This window comes from Hakea prostrata, chromosome 3 (genome assembly GCF_041222555.1).
Source record: "Hakea prostrata isolate BN-2017 chromosome 3, UWA_Hpros_2, whole genome shotgun sequence".
NCBI classification, from domain to species: Eukaryota; Viridiplantae; Streptophyta; class Magnoliopsida; order Proteales; family Proteaceae; genus Hakea; species Hakea prostrata.
The window spans coordinates 43,143,315-43,164,958 of NC_142602.1; the positions used below are offsets into that span (position 1 = coordinate 43,143,315).

Consider the following 21,644-nt stretch of genomic DNA (forward strand, 5'->3'; position numbering starts at 1 on the left):
AGCTTTGTTGAAGTACTTGATGCACTTCTGATCTTGTTTTGAAGGTATTTCTCTAATCTAGACTTGTTGACTGACTTGTAGGAGAAAACCCAACTCAATTTGGATTAGTCTGGCCTTCCAATTCCCTACTTGAAGTTGTTGTCATGGCTTGGTCGATTGCTTGGTCGACTGGGTCAGTCGACCAGCAAATTATTAAATACGAAAAGTCCAATTTTCTTGATTATTTTAAGCCTAATTATTGGGATCTCGTGAATAAAACCCTACCCTAATCATTTGGACTTCAGAGAACGAGGAGTGAGCTTCCCAAAGTTATCTCTTGAAGTTTGTGAAGAATATTGGTCTCAATCATTGCATTCCATCTCCATTTGCTTCCTCAAGGTATGATTTCTCTCTCTCATCCTCTATTCTACCCATTCCTCTCCTCTTTCTTGCTATTGAGACCATGACTAAAGTGCTGGAACCTTGGAAACACTTACTCATGTGTTTCCCCTTTCATTTCCATTAGTTCCGTTCCATTTTTGCTATGCTATACTACCCTTTTGATTATTAGCATTGCATTTCTATGATTCTTTTCATTCCAACTTGCTTCTTTGATCTAAACTGATGTGTATGTGTATGCTAAGTCTGATTTGTTGTTATTTTATGATTCTAATCTACTTCTTATCATTCCCTTAGCTAATTCCCCATTGTTCCTTGCCATTGCAACAAATTCCATTTCAATTATTGATGTTTAGCATATAGAACACAGGGTTTCAACTTGGGTATTCCTAATTGGACCTTTAGATTATGATAATACTTGCTAGGTAGTGTTCCTATACTGTTCCTAACAATCCCTCCAAGTTTCGGATCGATACGAGCCCCGGAAGATCGGTTTCGGACCAAAAATCACTATTCAGCCCGTCAGTGTTCATCTTGGTCGACTGCTTGGTCGACTAAGTCAATTGACCAGTCAGTCGACCAGCTAAGAACAGAAATCTTATTCTTGCTCAATTTGCTCCGTTTGAACTCTGATTTGATTGTTTCCTTCTCTAATGCTGCTCATATGTTGTCTAGGGTACAAGCACTGATTTGGGGACTATTCTAAGTGATACTTGGTATTATTTTCGATTCGATTAAGGTAAGGACGGTTATTGTCATAATTACATGACTTATGTGAATCTTGCCGCTATGTTGGAAATGTGGTAGATTTATGTTCTTTGAAATATTTTAGACATCTTGTGACTGTTGTATACACTTCATAACAGTAGTACCATGTTATATATAATTTTGGATTACCATGCTTACTTATTGTGATAATGACATATGTGATCAATCGTGTTACATTGTATCTCTTTTTATATGATGAAATGTCAATCATGTATGATATGATGGAATTGAGCATGTGATTAATTAAGTATGATTTGGGATTGGGGAATGTCCTTCCAACATTTCTGTCCTTGGACATCGGAGGGAATAGTATGGGATGTTCTTTGAAGGTGACCATCGACACTTTCCCAAATTATTGGATGACATACATAGGACTTGCCTAGATGTGTTGGCTAGGATGTCCTTGTTGTATCAAACCCAAATCAGAAGGGCATTGAGACTGAACGACCCGTGGTAGTAGTGTGATTTGATGGGCACTCAAGACTGGTAACCAACCCGTGAGAAGACATAAATCATACTACAAATACCTGAAAGGGGTCATTTATTGGTAGAGTTGCAAATAGCTAGACTTGGGCTCACGGGCACTCGAGACCGGTGAGTCATATCCGTGAGAGGACGTGAGAGCTTCCCGTCTTGTGGAGACCAATAGGGTTGATGAGTCCGGGAGTAATATCCGTGACTTTAGTGTGAAGGATATCGAAAAGGATCCCAGGATAGGAGGAATGGACGTATCTAGATCTAACATGATATGACTGAGTAGATGACTTGCATTGGGCTAGGCTTTACCAAGACATGCGCCAATACTTAGACCAAATGGAGGTGTGAGAGAGCGGTGACTTAAACCCCAGCCATGGATTTGTCTTGAGGGATGCAGGACCTAATTCCCACCGGCTTGAGTGATTGAGACCTACCCAAAGAAGTATGGTGCTATGACTTAAAGCATGTCTACCATAAAGACTAGCATATGTAGAGTTAGAATCATATTTGCATCATTTGTCTTACATCATTTCGCATCATGTTATGTTTTGTATCATATGACTTGTGTATTATGGAATAACTGTCTTGCTGAGTTCTTTTGAACTCATTCCTTTCTGTGCAATTGTTTTGTTAGATTTCTCTAACAGTACCGAAGAAGCTGATGGCTCATACCTCGAGACGGACCAGGATCCCGCATACTACTTTGAAGGTCCTAGCCACTATGAAGGTTACGGTGAAGATACCGAGGGTGGTTACCATCCGTACCAAGATTAGCCCAACCTTGGTGTGGGAAAGGCCCTGCTTAGTTTCATTTGTGTACACCTATGAGGACATATTGTATAAGACCGAGGATACCTTAGCTTAGGCCTTTATATTGTCATTTTTGGAACCTAGATCTGTAACTTTAACTTTCACTGATATACTCCTTTGAATTTTTGGATTTGTAACTTAATCTACTTTCCACTGCCACTGAGGGAGTGACTCCCACTCACTCTCTCTCTCTTTTTGTATCATATATATATAATTTGGTATCATTTTATTCTGGCACTCGATTTTCTGATTTATCTTATCCATGATTATTTTATTATATGCTTTTACCTTGATTATTATTGTTCATGATTGTGTTATCGCGTATGTGGGAGGCATGGTTGCTCAATACTTGATCCTTAGGACTGTGAATCACATACCTAGGTATGCTTGGTAGGGTACCGGCTGGGTGGATGTGACAGACATCCTAGCCAAACACTTCTAGACAAGCCCTAGGTATGACATACAATAATCCAGGAAAGCATCAAAGGGCACCATCGGAAATATATCCCTTACAATTCCCACTGATGTCCAAGGACAGAAATGTCAAAAGGACATTCCCCAATCCCAAATCATACCTAATCAATTATATTCCCAATTTAGTCATAACACACACCACTGATATCTCATCATATAGAAGATTGCATATAAACATGACCAATTGCATATGTAAATGACAACAATAATTAACCATACATGATTTTATGTATCAAAAAAAAAAAAAATCCATACATGATTCAAGTAATAAAGAATTACATGAACAAGGTACTACTGTATTTGATGTACTTAAAGTAGTAGCATCATATTAAGAAAGTATAAGAATGGTGGTGAATCTATGAAATTCCAAAAATAGAAACTAAGATATACGCAATCTATGTTAATATGGAAACAACTGTCCTTACCTTAAATTCATTAGAAGATATTCCGGAGATCAAAGAGATCAAGTCCAAAGTTAAAGTTAGCAAATGAACCCTAGACAAGCATAGATACAACATCAGAAGAAAGCCCTAGAAGATCGGAGGTCAAACGGATCAAAACGAACGAAGTACACAATGCTGTCCATGCTTGGCTGAGTGGCTGGTTGACTGATCCAGTCGACCAGGTAGTCGACTAGGTGAACAATACCCGAAGCCAAAACTGAGTTTTTTACCCGAAACCATACTTCCGGGATTCAAAACACTCCGAAATTCGAAAGGGATCTTAGGAACAGTAAACTAAGACTATCTAGCAACGATTACTCATCATACAAGGATCAAAACCATGACTTTATATTTTGAAAACATGACTTTCTAATTTTGATCAAGGCATGGTTTTCATTGAAAAACAACCATGGATGCAAAGGAGAATGAAGGATCATGTCAAGAGGATCATTAGCAATAGATCAGAGATGAATAGTACCATAAACTTAGATCTAATATGCTAGAGAAATCAGAATAGAAGAATGATCATGCTTTCATGAAGAAAATCATATAATCATGGCTAAAATCAAGTATGAGAATCATAGCATCAATGGAATGAATGGAGATTCATTCTAAATTATTAGAGACTGTAGAAGAGGTGTCTGCAAGGTTGCAATACCATCTTCATAATCACAGTAGAGAGATTAGATCAGTACAAGAGTAAATCAAAGAGAAACATAGAGTTTACTAACCTTGAAGATGAACTAGAGATGAAGAACTATAGATCTTGCAAGAGTTCTTCACAATCACCAAGGAGAGGCTTTGGAGGAGGTTTCCCACATACACAATAGGTTATGGCAGCAAGGGAGGCTTAAGAATACAAAGTCTACTTAAATAGAACATCAAAAGACCTAAAACAAGATGTTCTCGAATTTCATATGAAGTTGGCAGCCTGGCTGGTCGACTGGCCAGTCGATCGACAGGCTAGGACAGCAAACCTAGACAGGGAAATGGAGGCCTAGATCAACTCAATTTCAAGTAGGAAGAGTAGGCTTCTTCCTACTTCTCAATTGACTTGTCTAGAATAGATAAATACCTTCAATTCATGTCTAAGAGTGCATTAAGTCCATCAACTAATCTCTCCTTCTTCAAGGTGCAGTTTCTTATCAAACACTGCCAAAGCTTCCAAATATGGAGCACCACCATCAATCTCCATGGGTTCGGGGTCAAACAACATGTCTTCTACTGAGAGGGCCCATAGATGTCTTCTTCCTTCACTTTGGGTGGACCTACATACCACAGGGTTTTCGGGTCAAGGTTAGGTCTGGATTTCACAACAAGATTATATAAGAGACATGAGTCAAACGGACTAAAAGCCAAAAGCCACATTGCTACTGTGACTCAATCGGTCGCTTGGGCCGATCACTTGGCTCAAGCGATCACCTTGAGCAACCGCCCCAATAACAGATAGTTTCACATCCGAAACTCAGGCGTTTGATCATCTGATTTCAATCCATTTTGGAATGATCTCAATCCGAATTTTGAACCTAACAAGTCTTTATTCAAGGGGTAGATCAGAAAACCTAAATTAACATAGATCCATCACCCAAATTGTCACATCCACCCAGCCGGTACCCTACCTGGCATAGCCGGGTATGTGATCCATAGCCCTGAAGATCAAGTATCGAGGAAACCAACCTCCCACATATACACTAACATAATCATGAACAAGATAAAATCAATGTAATACCATATAAACAATGAGATCAAGATAAGAAGAAGAGAGACAATATAATCAAAAAGTGGAAATAAATGATACCAGTATATGAAAAATCACAAGTATAGAGTGTGTGGAGAAATCACTCCCCAAACGTAGTGGAAAAGTAGTTCGAATACAATTAAGGTTACAATCCAGTTCTCAAAAAAAAGGAATGAAAGGGATAAACAACTAAGCTAATGTCTCTTCTGTCTTTTACAGTATATCCTCATAAACATAAACAAATGAAACAAGACATGGCCACCTTCGCTCCAAGGTGGGACTAATCCTGGTATGCAGCATAATCGATCGAGGGATCTTCAGAGTAATCTTTGTGATCACAAGCACCTTGATGGTAGTATGCTTCATCACCGGGCGTCTCATAGTATGGGCCATCATGTTCTTCTGTTCCTGCAGGATAATCTAACAAAGATATTTGCACAAAAAGGAGTGAGTTCGAAAGAACTCAGCAAGGCAAGTTATTCCATAATACATAAATAACATGATACAAAACATAGCATGATGCAATATGATATGAAACAAATGATGCATGTATGAATCTAACTCTATGTATGCTGGTCTCTATGGCAGACATGCTTTAAGTCATAGCACCACACTTCTTTGGGAAAAGTCTCAAATCATTCATCATCGGTTGGTAATGGGTCATGCATCCCTCTAGGACAATCCATGGCTGAGGTTTAGGTCACCACTCTCTCACATCACCATTTGGTCTAAGTATTGGTGCATGTCAAGGTAAAACCTAGCCAAATGCAAGTCATCTACTTAGTCATATCAACTCAGATCTAGATACTTCCCCTGTGGCACCAACCAACTCGATTCAATATCCTTCACACTAGAGTCAACGTATCATATGGCTACAACCAACTCAGAATACAAACCCATCAACCCTATTGGTCATCCCAAAATACGGACTCACCAACTCTCACAGATATAACTCACCGATCTCAAGCGCCCATGAGCCCAAGTCTACTATTTGCAACCCTACCAGTAAATGGCCTCTCACGAGTAAACACAATGTGATCTATGACCTCTCACGGGTATAACACACCAGTCTTGAGTGCCCACAAATCCACATTGCTACCACGGGTCGTTCGGTCTCAATACCCTTCGGAATCAGGTTTGATACAACAAGGACATCCTAGCCCAAACACCACTAGACAAGCCCTAGTATGACATCCAATAATCCGGGAAAGCATCCAAGGGCACCATCAGGAATATCCCATTCTATTCCCACTGATGTCCAAAGACAAAAATGTCAAAAGGACATTCCCCAATCCCAAACCATACTTAACCAATAACATCCCCAATTCAAGCATATCATACACAACCGATATTTCATCATATAGAAAGATACAAATTGCATATGTAATGACAAGAATAAATATTCATAATAACAAAGAATACATAAACATGGTACTATTGTACCTGAAGTACTTACAACATTAAAAAATACAATATTGAAAATGAATCTAAGGAGTTCCCAAAATAGAAACAAGATTCACACAATCTATGTAATTATGGTAACAACCGTCCTTACCTTAATTTGAATCAAAGATAGTCTGGAGATCAAATAGAATGGTCCCCAAGTTAGTACTTATACCCTAGACAAGCATGGATACAATATTAGAAGAAAAACTCAGAAGATCGGAGGTCAAACGGATCAAAACGGACGAACACACCCTTGCTGTATTCAGCTGGCTGACTAGTTTGGTCGAGTGAACCAGTCGACCAGATGAACAGTAATGGGGCTCAAATTGAGAAATTGATCCAAAACCTAGCTTTTGGGACTCGGATCACTCTGAAATTGGAAAGGAATGTTAGGAATAGTATACTAAGACTATCTAATGAAGATTTATCATTAAACAAAGATCAAATCAAGACTTCCCAATTTGAAACCCTAGCTTTCTAATTTGATAAAACCATGTTCTTCAATGGTATCAACCATGAATGCAAAGAGAAATCAGGGATTCAATCAATAGAATGATGAGCAATAGATTAGAAATGATTACTAACATATAATCAGACCTAATATGCTAGAGAAATCAGTTTAGGAAAAGAAATCATGTTGTTATGAAAGAAAATCATAAGAATACAAGCTACGAATCATGTATAAGGAACATAGCATTGATAGAATAGAAAGGGGGTTTATACTAATGCAAGGAAACAATAGAAGAGGTGGTTGCAAGGTTGTAGCACCTTCTTCATAGTCCCAACAACAAGAATAAGATGAGACAAGAGTAGATTAGAGAGAAAATGAGAGATTACATACCTTGTAGAAAAAATTAGAGAAGAGAAACTATGAATCTTGTAGGAGTTCTTCACCAATACCAAGGAGAGGCCTAAGAGGAGTCTTCCCACGTTCTTAGAGGGTTCTAGAAATAGAATAGGGTTATAACTCCCACTTAAGTAGAGCCTAAAATAACCTAAAACTTAGATTTTCTCATATTTAATAATCAGCGGGCTGACTGCTTGATCAACTGGCTTAGTCGACCAGGAAGTCCACCAAGCTAGAACTGCAACTTCAGACAGGGAATTGGAAGTTAAGATCAACTCAAAATCAAAGGGGCTTCTTCCTACATCTCAAATGACTAGTCTAGGTCAGAGAATTACCTTCAAATCAAGTCCGGGAGAGCATTAGGTCCATCAACTAAACTCCCCTTCTTCAAGGTGCAGTTTTTTATCAAACATTGACAGAGCTTCCAAGTATGGAGCACCATCATCAATCTCCATGGGTTCAAAGTCAAACACCATGTCTTCTATTAAGAGGGCCCATAGTTGGCTCCTTCTTCCACTTCTGGTCTTCGGACTTACGAACATCAAGGTTTTCGGGTCAAGGTTAGGGTTAGGCTAGGGCTGGATTTCACACAAATCATCTCCCTTGATTGGATCCATCCTTTGTACAAATGCAGGGATTCGTTTTCGAATAGGATCCTCTCAAACACATTAATTAGGGTAACCAGTTAATCACAATTAAATTACCCCAACATGATAGAGATAGATCCAACACCAAACCAAAGTTGAAGGAAGAGAATGGGTGAGAGGGGAATTCACTTACCTCAACCAGAATAGAAAAAAAACAGAGGGGGAGAGGTTCCAGATCTCAATCTGCACTTTGCTCACCTTCCAACACGTTTCCATTGCCGCCTAACCATCCAAAATAGCAATCTCGAATATAATGATACGTTAATAGGGTGAGGGTTTCTATTTATAGAGAACACGGGGCAAATTAGAGTATTTTCCAGCAAACAGGACCTGGCAGTCGCTTGGGGCGGTTGATTGGTTCAATCAACCGCCCCCTAGTACATTGTTGTACATGGGTGCTTTGCTCAAGGGGTTGACACCCAACCTCAACCTAACCCTAATCCACAAGTGGGAGAGGTCTTACCTTCATTCCGAACATCTCCAAATGCCACTTGCCTTCCACCAGAGATCCAACTTCCCAGCAAGGCAGGTTCATCATCAAGAGAATCCAGATCCATGGGTTCTAGGTATGGATCATAGACTTCAATTTGGACACTCCACAACTTAACCCGACTAGACCTTCGGGTTTTCGGACCTGCAATATGGATTTCGGGTTAGAATTACGGGGTTTGTTACACCCACTGATGGTGCCACGTCTTCTTCATTCAAGATGGTTCGATCATACGAATTCTCTCCAATTTCCAATGACGTGCAACCATCTACACAGTTTAATATAACATACAAAGAAATGAATGAGTTCGATGAACTCCAGTAAGGATAACACATTTCTCATATGTATGTCAACATAATCAGCAATGCATATATGATATGAATGATATGCAGTAATATGAGTGCTACTAAGATCTAACCATGCAAGTCTCTAGATAGTTGACATGATTTAAGATATAACACCAGCCCTCCTCTGGGTAGGTCTAGTCACTTTGATCCCTCATGGATTGGTTACCTTTATTGGGATCCTGGGCAAGGGGGTTCCTAAGTCCTCATCAGGCATCCATGGATGGGGATTAAGTTAACACTCTCTTACCACGACCATTGGGATGAGTATTGGCGCATGTCGGGGTTTCTAATCCTTTGCAAGGTCATACTTGTAACACTATATGAAGTCCAAATACTTCCCCTATGGCACCAACCAACTTAGTTCCGTATCCTTTGCAACCTAGGAATGAGAACCCTCACGGACTGGCTACCGCTGTTGGACTTCATTCCCTAACCCTATGGTCATCCACATATTATTGGGGCGGATGCTCTCATGACTCCTCACGACACTCGAGCCGTTCCTTGAACGTTGATGAGCCCAACCCTAACATATGCAACCTTACCATTGCATGATCAATAGTGGACCACTGAGTCTCCGCACGGACTAGTTACTACTGTAGGATGAAACTGAGTCACGTCACCATTGTCACGGGTCATTCGGCTTCAATTCCCCTACCGAAAGGGTAATAGCATGTAGGGTACCTAGCCATATAATTCTAGACTCCCTAGGTATATCATCTAGCAGTCATGATAGTGTTGGAGGCATCAGTGATCATGTGTCCCATACCACAACCCCTCGATATCTCAAGCAAAGATACCCAATTGGATACCCTTTCCATCACAACTATACCACATCATTCAAGATCATATCATAACCATTCATTCACTATCATCAAGTGATACAATATATAAAACATTACAAACAACATGTATACAACAATATTAGAATGAGTTATACAACTACAACAAGGTATATGATCAATACATACTGTAAGAGTAAACCGATTCATCATATAGCATGTTATTGCATATAAACAAGATAGTGTGTCCTTACCTATAAATATGTAAAAATTATTGAAATGCAAGTAAACTTCACCCACTGTAGTTTCAGAGAATCTCAGAGGTCACCTAAATATAAGGTTACAAAAATATACAAGAGACATGAGTCAAATCAGAGCAACGAACAACTTTACATTGCTACAGTGACCGAGCCGGTCGCTTGGGTCAAGGGACCGCCCCTGTTACAGATAGTCTTCCAAATCCAAAATTTAGACTTTTTATCATCCAAATTTCAATCCGGTTTTGGGATGCTCTTAGTCCGAATTTCAATCTTAATAAGTGTGTAACAAAGGTGCAAATCAATAGCCTAAAATTAACATAAATCCATAACCCAAATCATCTCCCTTGATTAGATCCATCCTTTATTCGAATGCAGTGATTCATTTTCGAGCAGGATCTTCTTAAGAACATTGATTAGGGAATAGAACTAATCATAATTAGGCTACCCCAACATAAAGGAGATGGATCTACACCATTCCAAAGCTGAGGGAAGAGAATGGAGTGAAGGGAATTCACTTACCTTAACTAGATTTGCAAAACAAACGGGGAAAAGATCCAAATCGCAATCCATGCTTCTCTCACCTTCCAACATGTGTCTTCGCCTCCTAACCGTTCCACAGCAGCAATCCCGAATATAATAATGAGTTAAAATGACGGGGTTTGCTATTTATAGAGGACCGGGGACAAATTAGGGCAAAATCCTGCAAGCAGATCATGGCCGTAGCTTGGGGCGGTTGATTGGCCCAATCAACCGCCTTATGCAACTGCCCCCTAGTACTTTGCAGTACGTGGGTGTTTTGCTCAAGGGGTTGAATTCCAACCTCAACCTAACCCTAAACAACACATGGGGGAGGTCTTACCTTCAATCCGAACATCTTCAAACACCTCTTGATCAAGAGAATCCAGATCCCTGGGTTCAGGGTATGATTCATAGACTTCAATCCAAATACTCCACAACTTAATCTGAGTTGACCTTCGGGTTATTGGACCAACAATACGGATTTCGGGTTAGAAATATGGGGGTTGTTACAACCCTGTCCTTCCTCTTCCAGGCATTGTAAATCTCAAGGTCCTTGCGATGTTGTGCAGTGGTACCTTCTTCAAGTGGGGATATGGTCTAGTTTATGGTTTCCAGCATGTCCTGCTCTTGTAGGAGATATTGCACCTTTCGGTACTAGAGGTCATAATTCCTCTCATTCAACTTATGTCCTTTTATGAGGTTAGCAACAATGCTCTTGGTAGTAGCCATTTAAACTAGAGACAATACATGCAAGGGTGAGTTCTACTTTTCTAGCATAAAACATAAGCAGCAATAAATTCACACTAGCATGGTCAACCTACGGGATAATAAATTGAACCAAAAGGAATGCTAAGATGCATCCAATCAAATCCTTATGCAAATCCACATAGAATTCATATACTAGTTCCATTATGCACTAGAAACAGAATTAAATAATCGAAATCAAAACTATTTTACTAATTACAAAAGTAAAACACTGAATCTTGTCCAAGCTATTAGATGGTTCACACAGAACGCTTCAACCAAGCTTCCACTTAGCCCCATTAGCCTCTTAATGCCCAAACATCACTCAGAGTGTCGGGCTACTGGTGTCCAAAAAGTCAGAAAAGCCTTCTGAACTAGAGGACTGTTAGATGGATTCTGAGACGAATCGCCATCTAACAATCCGTTTGAGACAGACTCTGAGATGGATTGCCGTCTGGGAGTCTGTTTGCCCAAACGTACTTCCATCTGGTCCCCTGTGACCAGTCGGAATTTCTGTCTTATCACAGTGGACTAGATGGACCTCTGTCTGGTCCTTTGTGGACCAAATGGCAGTTATGTACTCCTTGTACAAGACAGTCTCCGTTTGGACAGAAATATTCTGATTTTTCTCCCAAAAATGCACTAAAAAATCAACAACATCAAAGAAAACTTATTCTTATGGATTATCAATTTATGCATATCATTATAGAAGGAAAATCATAAAGAGCCTCCCATTTGGATAAAGAAATATTTAATAAAAAAAAATTAGGGTTTCTATTAAACCCTGGATCCTCCATTAGATCCAATCCAAGGAACAAAAAACAATTTAGGAGGAACTAAGAACCGTTGGAACCTGGCTCTGATGCCAATGTTGGTTATCTTTCTATTCTATAAATAGATGAGAGATAGATCCTTACCTAGATTCATTTATCCCAAATTTGAAAGATTTGCAATGGAAGAAAACTCAAATCCACGTTCTCGTTACTCCACGAAATTGTCATTGGCAATTCCTCCACAATCTCAATGAAAGGGAATAAACTCCACAACCCAAGTGTCGTTGTGGATGGATGAAAAAGGAGATCAAAACCAGGGAGAGGAAACCTTTCGCAGAGCTTTCCTTTTGTTCCTGCGTTTTTTGGAGAGAGAGAGAGAGAATGTCAAAGCAATTTTCAAAACAGAATGTTGTAATGCAATTTGTGCTTGAAGTAATGCGGCGGTTACCAAAATATATCCCTATATTTTGTAACCGCCCAATAAGTGAACTTCCACTTTTGCCCTTGGGCATATTAATAAGTGCCAACAGTTGTTACAGAATCTGCCACCTTCAGTTGAACTAGGAGTTGACACCTGCGCCATTGATTGGTTCGATAATCTGCATCCTTGGCATTGATTTGTTCGAGTCTACCGCCATACACTTGGAACTGGGTACCAGGTTCTTAGAGCCGAGGCCCATGGTGCAAAATATGAACAATACCTATTGTTAATTCTATATTAATCTGCTACCTAATCTACCTATTCATTCAAGACAAAGTCATGAAAACCATTGGTCTGTGGTCACCCATATGACCTCTGATTTGTGTGTGTGTGTGTGTGTTTTTTTTTTTTTCTTTTGGGGGGGGGGGGGGAATTTCCACTTATCTTTCAAAATAATAGAATGAACCAGGTAGCTAAAATAGCAACTAAGCAAGCCATCATTTGTTGGTGCCTCTCGGCTACCATCAGGAATTGTCAATTGTCCAACAACAATTTCTCACTCTCTTACCTTTGAGGCCAAAAAGCTTAGGCAACAAAACCCATTACGTACCTTTTAACTAGAAACCCCATCAGCATAGATTCACGTTTCTAACCAAAGCCCCTAATTCAACGGATTTTATTTGCGATAGCAGTTGCCTGCTGCTACCGATAGTTTCAATTGTGCCACATCAACAAAGTTTGATCCAACGGTTGTGATTCAGATGATGAGGGTTTACCTGTAAATATTGATTTTTTATTTTTACATTTTAAGTACTTAAATTTTGTCAATTTACAACTTCAAATCCCTCAGTTAGTCGATACCCAAAACTCTCTTTCATTTTGTCTTTTCACAAGGACACCAACGCCATTTGGGAGCAGGATTCGAGAAGCCAGAGCCGCTCTAGTGAAATAACCCCATCATCGGTTGTCGTTGGAGAGACTGTAATATATTGGTGTTAAACTAAATCAATGAAATGAATAGTTTTAGATCCTTTACCTTAGTGATTTTCTGCAATGGATCTAGACACGGGAGGTGCCTCTTTGCGTTCCCTTTCTCTTCTTTTAGCTTGTGAACTCTATAGGTTATTTCCACGCTTCCAAATCGGCGAACCACAATGATGGAGGCTCAGGATTAGCTTGGAAAATTCGTAGAGCATGAGAGAGTATTCTTAATCATGTGTTTTTGTTTGGTTTTCCATCCCTCTATTTATAATGTTTTCCCTCAACCCTAATTCCTTAATTAGGGTTTTCCTTAGACTCATCTTAGAGAGAGAATATTAGAGTCCTCTTTAGACTCAATTAAATAGAGGAGTAGTCATCTTAGACTACATAACCATCTTGCCGCGCCACCTATGGCGCAAATTGTAGTGGGACCCACCCACTAGTATTAACAGTAAGGAAAAGGAGAAAAAGAGAAAGGGCTTTCTAGACTGACCTGCAAATGGTCAAGAGAAGAAAGTGAAGCCGGAGGAGCATAATACATTTGCTTGACCCATTGCAGCTTTTCCTTTCTCCCACTGGGTTTCTTTCTTGTATAAAAATGCTAAGAAAAGGGGAAGAACAAGCACATGAAATCGTATAACAAAGACATTAACTGCTGAGAACATGAAGAATGAAGGGGATATTTGGTACTTGAGAGAACTGGGACAGAGTGAGTTGATCTTCCATGCTATCATGGCTTTCGTAAATATCCAGAGATTCAGGCTTTCTTTTAATCTCATCCTCCACCACCATTTCTGTTACAAAGACAAGCTTAGAACCATAAAACAGAGAGAGCAAGAGAAAAAGTGCAGTCACACAAAGCAAGAGAACACAAATTAGGGACCAACCAACGTCTCTGTAGGAATTTAAATTGTTACCATTCTGTAGGTGGGACTGGATTTCATCATCTTGATTTGTATTTCAAGAATTTGTGGACGATACGTCATAAGAAGGGGACATTGGGACTGTTGACACAGAGAGTTTCCTTACAATAAAATAGAGTTCCAATGGCAACCGATGATGGGGTTATTTCACCGGAGCTGCTCTCGCTTCTCGGAATCCTACTCCTAAATCGAGTCGGCGTCCGTGTGAAAAGGCAAAATGAGAGAAAGTTTTGGGTGTCGAGTAACTGAGGGATTTGAAGTTGTAAATTGATAAAATTTAAGTACTTAAAATGTAAAAATAAAAAATCAATATATACAAGTAAACCCTCATCATCTGAATGCCAACCGTTGGATCAAACTTTGTTGATGTGGCACAATCAAAACCGTCGGCTGCTGCTGCCACAATTAAAAATCCCTAATTCAATATAGACCTCTTCCTTTGCTTCTAGAAGTAAGTTTTATCAACACCTAAAAATGTTTTTCTCAAAACCCTTTTTTGTGTGTTTCACTAGGTAGAAACACTTGATCGGTTATCAAAGGAATTCTCAGTTTTTATTTAATTTAAAATCAGTCTTTTAATCTCAACTTTCTATTTAATATATTTAACGTATCGCATTATGGTGGTGCATCTCGTTTTTTTATTAAGATATTTAATGAAGAATTCGTCAATCATTCCAAGAAAACAGAAGCTGAGAATTAAAGTAGTCATATAACCTTATCTGCTGCCAACAATGGTTTCTCATGCCCTTCATTTCCTCTTCTCTCGCTCAAATCCTCCTCATCTTGGTTCGTACCATCGGATCCCTCCGACCGTGAATCCTTCTCTGCCAGCTATCTTTAACGTCATCCGCCAAAAACCTTTCTCCCGCCATTGCGCTTTGAATTCGAATTCAGTGCCTCAGACTGATTCTCCTAACCCAAGCTCAGATTCGAATACTGGTGCAGAAGCTGAAGGGTTTCAGATAGAAAAGAGAAGAAAATCTGTGATAATTCGAGACAGAAAATCGCGGGTAGGTCTGGTGAAGCCAGAACCTCCAAATTTCGAGGTCGGATGGAAGAGAACGAAAGAGATTCCGTTGGAGAAACCGAAAGGGTCCGTAATTGCAGATGTTCTCGAGAAGCTGGAATTTCTGATGGGAACAGAGTACGGTTCAGAAGAGCTTCTGGCGAAAACAGGGGAAATTGTGGCGGAGAGAGCGCGAGAAGAGGCGGAGATACTAAGGGAAGAAGAAGCGGTGGAAGAGAGATTGATCACAGAATTGTTTAGAGTTCTGAAACTGATGGAGATGGATTTGGCAATGGTGAAGGCAGCGGTGAAGGAAGAGACACTGAAGGAGAGACTCAAGCAAGCCAAAGCCAGATGCAGGCAAGCGATTCTCGTCGCCAACTCGTTCTGATTTTGAAATTTACTGTTGAAATAGTACTTTGCGATAATGTGATCATCTGTCGCGAATTACTACACATGATCAAGAAAGTTAAAAAGAGAAAGGAATACGTTTTCTGTTCAAGTTTAGACATGCAAAACTTCCATGATACATTGTTGTGGAACTTACGCAGATACAAATAATTTTTTGGGTAATTTTCATATGGACCCTTAGGTTTGGGCAATGTCATTTTTAGTCCAAAAAATTTGAGACTTTGCATATTCCTCCCCTGTGCTATAGAAAAAGTCAATTTAAGGACAAATTATCATTTATATGGCCAATTTGCCCTTACTCTTTTTTTTGTTGGGGTAATTTCATTTGAACCCCCTGAGGTTTGATTTATGTCACTTTTAGTCCAAAAAAGCTGAGACTTTGCATTTGCCTCCCCTGTACTATAGAAAAGGTGAATTTAAGGATTAATTATCACTTTTATGACCAATTTGCCCTTATTTTTTTTTTTTTTTAATTTAATTTTTTTTCATATGCATCCTACCTACCATGAAACTCATGATTCTCCTTTTAATCCAAGATTAGGGTTTAATTTTTTACATACGTCATACCTGCCTGTACTATAATTTTTGGATTAAAGGGAGTCATGAGTTTCATAGCAGGTAGGATGTATACGTAAAAAATTTAAATAAAATAAAAAAAGAAAAAAGGCAAATTGGTCATAAAAGTGATAATTTATCCTTAAATTCACTTTTTTTTATAGTACAGGGGATGCAAATGCAAAGTCTTAGTGTCACATTCCCCAGCTGCTACCCTAACTGGCATATCCAGGCGTGTGATTCACGGCCCCGAAGATCAAGTATCAAGGAAATCATCCTCCCACATATGCAATAACATAATCATAAACAGGAAATAATCAACGTTTTAATATTATAAACAAGAATCCAAATCAGGAAATGAATATCAGTATAATTAGAGTGCGGAAAGTGATACCAGATGTAAGCACATCAAAAAGAAATAGAGTGAGGCGAAATCTCACTCCACAGTTACAGCGGAATGTAGCACGTAAGTCTAAAAAGAATTACAACTGTTTATAAAGGAAAGTAAGGAAAAGAAAGTCAAACTAAACTACGAGTTTTCTATTCTATAAATAACATCTTCAAAATAGTGGACTTCATCAATCCAACACAGATGTTCTCAGTTTACGTTATGTCTAATCGTAGTACGCAACGTGATCGCTCGTGGGATCATCAATGTGATCTTCATGGTTACCAGCACCTTGCGTGTAGTACGCTTAATCGTATTGTCCTTCATAGTAGTCAGTACCTGTAGAATAATCTAACAAAAAGATTGCACAAAAATGAGTGAGTTCGAATAAACTCAGCAAGGCAAGTTAACTCACAACAACATAAATAACATGCTGTAAAACATAACAAGATGCAATGCAATATGAAACAAAAATGTATGTATGCTTCTAAACTCTATGTATGCTAGTCTCTATAGGTAGACATGCTTTAAGTCATAGCACCATACTTCTCTGGGTAAGTCTCAGTCACTCGGCTCCGGTTGGTAATGGGTCCTTCATCCCTCGGGACAATCCATGGCTGGGGGTTCGGTCACCGCTCTCTCACATCACCCTTGGTTTAAGTATTGGTGCATGTCAGGGTTAAGCCTAGCCCAATGCAAGTCATCTACCCAGTCATATCAACTTAGTTCCAGATACGTTCATTCCTCGCCCCTGGTGATCCTTTCTAGTATCCTTCACACTGGAGTCCTCATAGTCCCTGACTACAGACTCCTCAACCCTATTTGTTATCCACATATGGTAAACGGGAAGCTCTCATATCCCCTCACTAGTTGGTTACCGGTCTTGAGCGCCCATGAGCCCAAGTCTATCCATATGCAACCCTCCCAATAAATGGCCCCCACAATGTGATTCTTGTCCTCTCACGGGTTGGTTACCGGTCTTGAGTGCCCAAGAATCCCCATTACTACCACGGGTCGTTCGGTCTCAATACCCTTCTGACTAAGGTCTGATATAACGGGGACATCCTGTAAAACCCAGCCCTAACCTTGACCCGGAAACCTTGTTATTTGTAGGTCCAGTGACCCGAAGTAAAGTAAGAAGTTAGCTTTGGGCCATCCCAGTGGAGGACTTGGTGTCTGGCTTTGAATCCATGAGAGTTGATGATGAAGTTCTATTTATGGAAACTGAATCTTGATGAAGATCGGATTAGTTGATGGACTTGGAGTGCTCTCTATCTTGGTTTGAAGGCATTTCTACCTATTAGGTAAGTCACTTGACATGTGTGCAAAACCCCTTTAGGATTGGATTTGATCTGGGCCTTCAATTCCCTGTTTTGGAATTGCTGTCAGCATTGGTCGACTGATTGGTCGACTGGACCAGTCGACCAATCCACTCGACCAATGAGTGCTGTCTTTGGTAATTAGGTTTTTCTTGCTCTATTTAAGTCCAATCTCGAGTCTACTTCGTATTTGCTGCCTCCAAACTCTTTGGAACGAACCAAAGACCTCTGCAAGTCATCTCCCTTGCATCCTTGGTGATTTTCTTGACGGATCTTCGTCGAAACTCTTCATTTTCATCAAAAGGTATGTCTACACTCTCTTCTTCTCCTCCATCTTTGTTTTTCTTTCCTTTTTGAGTTGAGACAGTAGAGGAGATGCTGCATTCTCTGTTGCAAACATCTCTGGACTTGTCTCTCATGATCATCCTAAGGATTAATGGCTAGAACAATGATCTTAACCATGATCATTGCAAGCTTTTGAAGGAATCATGATCAAACCATGATCTAATCTTTGTTTAACTTCTGATTTGAATTCTGATCTCCTTGGATCTTCTATATTGATCATGTTAGTAGCCAATTGCTGTGTTTTCTTTCATGATCCATGATCTATCAATCTCTAGTTGTTTCTCTTCTACCATACCATGTTTTCTTCATGAATCATGATAGTTACATATATGGTAGGTTTTGTTTCCTTATTTAGATTTATGCTTTTAAGCCTATTTCCTTGAAGATCTAAGTATGCTTTTCATGATACCTTTACCTGAAGCAATGATCCATTCTCCTATTGTTCTTGTCTTTGATTTCTATCTTGAATTCTTCAAGATCCATGGTTGATCTAATTATGGTAACTTTTTGTTTCCTAATTTGGATCTTGATGGCTTGATTGGATTAGTGTTTTGAGGTCCCCTATATGTTAGGATACTACTGATGTAGTTTACCCCTTGATTAGTACCCTTTTGAACCACCAAATTCGGATTTCATATCTTAAAACTCTGTTTTTTTTTAGGCTACTGTCTGCATTGGTCGACTGATTGGTCGACTGGACCAGTCAACCAATCCACTCGACCAATGAGTACAGCAACTCCAGAATTGGTCTGTGTTGGATGTTTTGGTATCTTTTCTGTTAGGGATCTTTCCTAATATGTTGTATACACTTGTTTAGGACCTTCTTCTCAAGTTTGCCAAGATCTTACTTGATTTCTTAGGATTCCTTTGCGAGTTATAAAAGGTAAGGATGGTTATTTCCTTAATTACATAGATAGCATGAATCTAGTTTCTATATTTGAATATCATTGATATGTTTCCTTAATTAGATTCTTACAATGATATATTACTGTTGCATAATCTTGATAACAGTAGCATTACTTATTCATATTGAATTGACTCATGTATGATTTACTTATCAATTATATACAAAGTGATTGTAATTATTGATTTCTTTCCATATATGAAGTTACCATATATGTGATGATATGAATTGATGCATGTGTATGCTTAAGTATGGTTTGGAAATGAGAGGTGTCCTTTTGACACTTCTGTCCTTGGACTACTACGGGAATATTATGGGATGTTTCCGGAGATGCCCTATGGACACCTTCCTAAACTGTTGGATGACATATCTAGGATTGTCTAGTAGTGTTTGGCTAGGATGTCCTGTTATGTCAGACCCTAATCGGAGGGGTATTGAGACCAAACGACCCGTGGTAGCAATGGGGATTCATGGGCGCTCAAGACTGGTAACCAACCCGTGAGAGGACAGGAATCACATTGTGGGGGCCATTTATTGGTAGGGTTGCATATGGTTAGACTTGGGCTCACGGGCGCTCAAGACCGGTAACCAACCCGTGAGAGGACGTGAGAGCTTCCCGTTTACCATATGTGGATGATCAATAGGGTTGATGAGTCCGTAGTCAGGGACTATGAGGACTCTAGTGTGAAGGATACCGGAAAGGATCGTCAGGGACGAGGAATGGACGTATCTGGATCTGACTTGATGTAACTAAGTAGAAGACTTGCATTTGGCTAGGTTTTACCCTGACATGCGCCGGTACTTAGACCAATGGTGATGTGAGAGAGTGGTGACTTAACCCCCAGACCATGGAATGTCCCGAGGGATGCCGGACCCATTACCAACTGATGATGAGTGATTGAGACCTTCCTAAAGAAGTACGGTGCTATGACTTAAAGCATGTCTGCCAATAGAGACCAGCATACATAGAGTTAGATTCATTCATTCATTGTTTGTCTCATATCATATTGCATTTATGTTTGTTCTGAAATCCTGTCATTTATGTTATTATGGATTTAACTGCCTTACTGAGTTTCTTTGAAACTCATTCCTTTATTGTACAATGTTTGTTAGACTATTCTGCAGGTACTGAATATTATGACGGTCCCTATGAAGAAGCGCAAGGCGAAGAGGCATATCTCCAGGAAGGTGATTGCGGTTACAACAATTACACTGAAAATCCCGCGAGTGGTTATGCTCCGTACGATGCTTAGTCCGACCATTGAGTGGAAGCGTCCTTGTGCTGTTTATGAGATTTACACTTATAAGGATGTTGTCTATAAAGTGGAGAACAATTTAGTTACCCATTGTACTTGCTACTGGGATTAGATTTTGTCTAGTTTATTCTCTTTTAGAGCTACTTTTCCGCTGGTTGTAGAGTGGGATTTTGCCTCACTTTACTTATCTGTTTTTGACACTCTGATTATATCTAGTACTCTGGTTTATATATGATTCATTCTTTCCTTATTGGATCTATGGTTTATCTTCCGCACTTTTATTATGATTGTTCATGATTATGTTATTGTTTATGTGGGAGGTTGATTACTCGATACCTGATCTTCGGGCTGTGGATCACACTCTCGGGTATGCCAGATAGGGTACCGGCTAGGAGGATGTGACACATCCTAGCCAAACAAGGCTAGACAGCCCTAAGTATGACAACCAATGGTTCAGGAAGGTGTCAATGGGCAACCCCGGAAACATCCCATGTCACATCCCCCCAGCCGATACCCTAACTGGCATACCCGGGAGTGTGATCCACAGCCCTGAAGGTCAAGTATCGAGGAAATCATCCTCCCACATATACAATAACATAATCATAAACAGGAAATAATCAAGGTTTAAATATCATAAACAAAAGATTCAAATTAGGAAATGAATAATTAGTATAATTAGAGTGCGGAAAATGATACCAGATATCCGAAGATATCAAAAGAAGTAGAGAGAGGCGGACACTCACTCCACAGCTACAATGGAACGTAGTATGTAAGTCTAAAAGGAATTACAACTGAAACAAAAGAAAGATAAGAAAGATAAGAAAGGTAAACTAAACTTAAGAGTTTTCTATCCTATAGATGACATCTTCAAAATAGTGGACTTCGTCAATCCAACAAAGATGTTCCAGCTCTACATTACATCTAATCGTAGTACGTAACTTGATCGCTCGAGGGATCATCAGTGTAATCTTGATTGTCGCCAACACCTTGTGTGTAGTACGCTTCATTGGCTTGCACTTCATCGTACTGTCCGTCATAGTAGTCAGTACCTGTAGAGTAATCTAACAAAAGATTGTACAAAAAGGAATGAGTTTCGAAAGAAACTCAGTAAGGCAAGTTAACTAATAACAACATAAATAACATATATCAGAACATAACAAGATGCAATGCAGTATGAAACAATTAATATATGTAT

General features: G+C 39.5%; 1 protein-coding gene across 1 annotated transcript; it reads left to right on the forward strand.

The window, feature by feature from the left end:
- The first annotated feature begins 14,954 nt into the window (after nt 1-14,954).
- Nucleotides 14,955-20,753, forward strand: CRR41 (potassium/sodium hyperpolarization-activated cyclic nucleotide-gated channel protein). Its single transcript, XM_089147264.1, has 2 exons — nt 14,955-15,631; nt 20,307-20,753. Exons 1-2 carry the CDS (start codon nt 14,997-14,999, stop codon nt 20,323-20,325), a joined length of 654 nt encoding a protein of 217 aa, XP_089003390.1. The 5' UTR covers nt 14,955-14,996; the 3' UTR covers nt 20,326-20,753.
- The last annotated feature ends 891 nt before the right edge of the window (nt 20,754-21,644 follow it).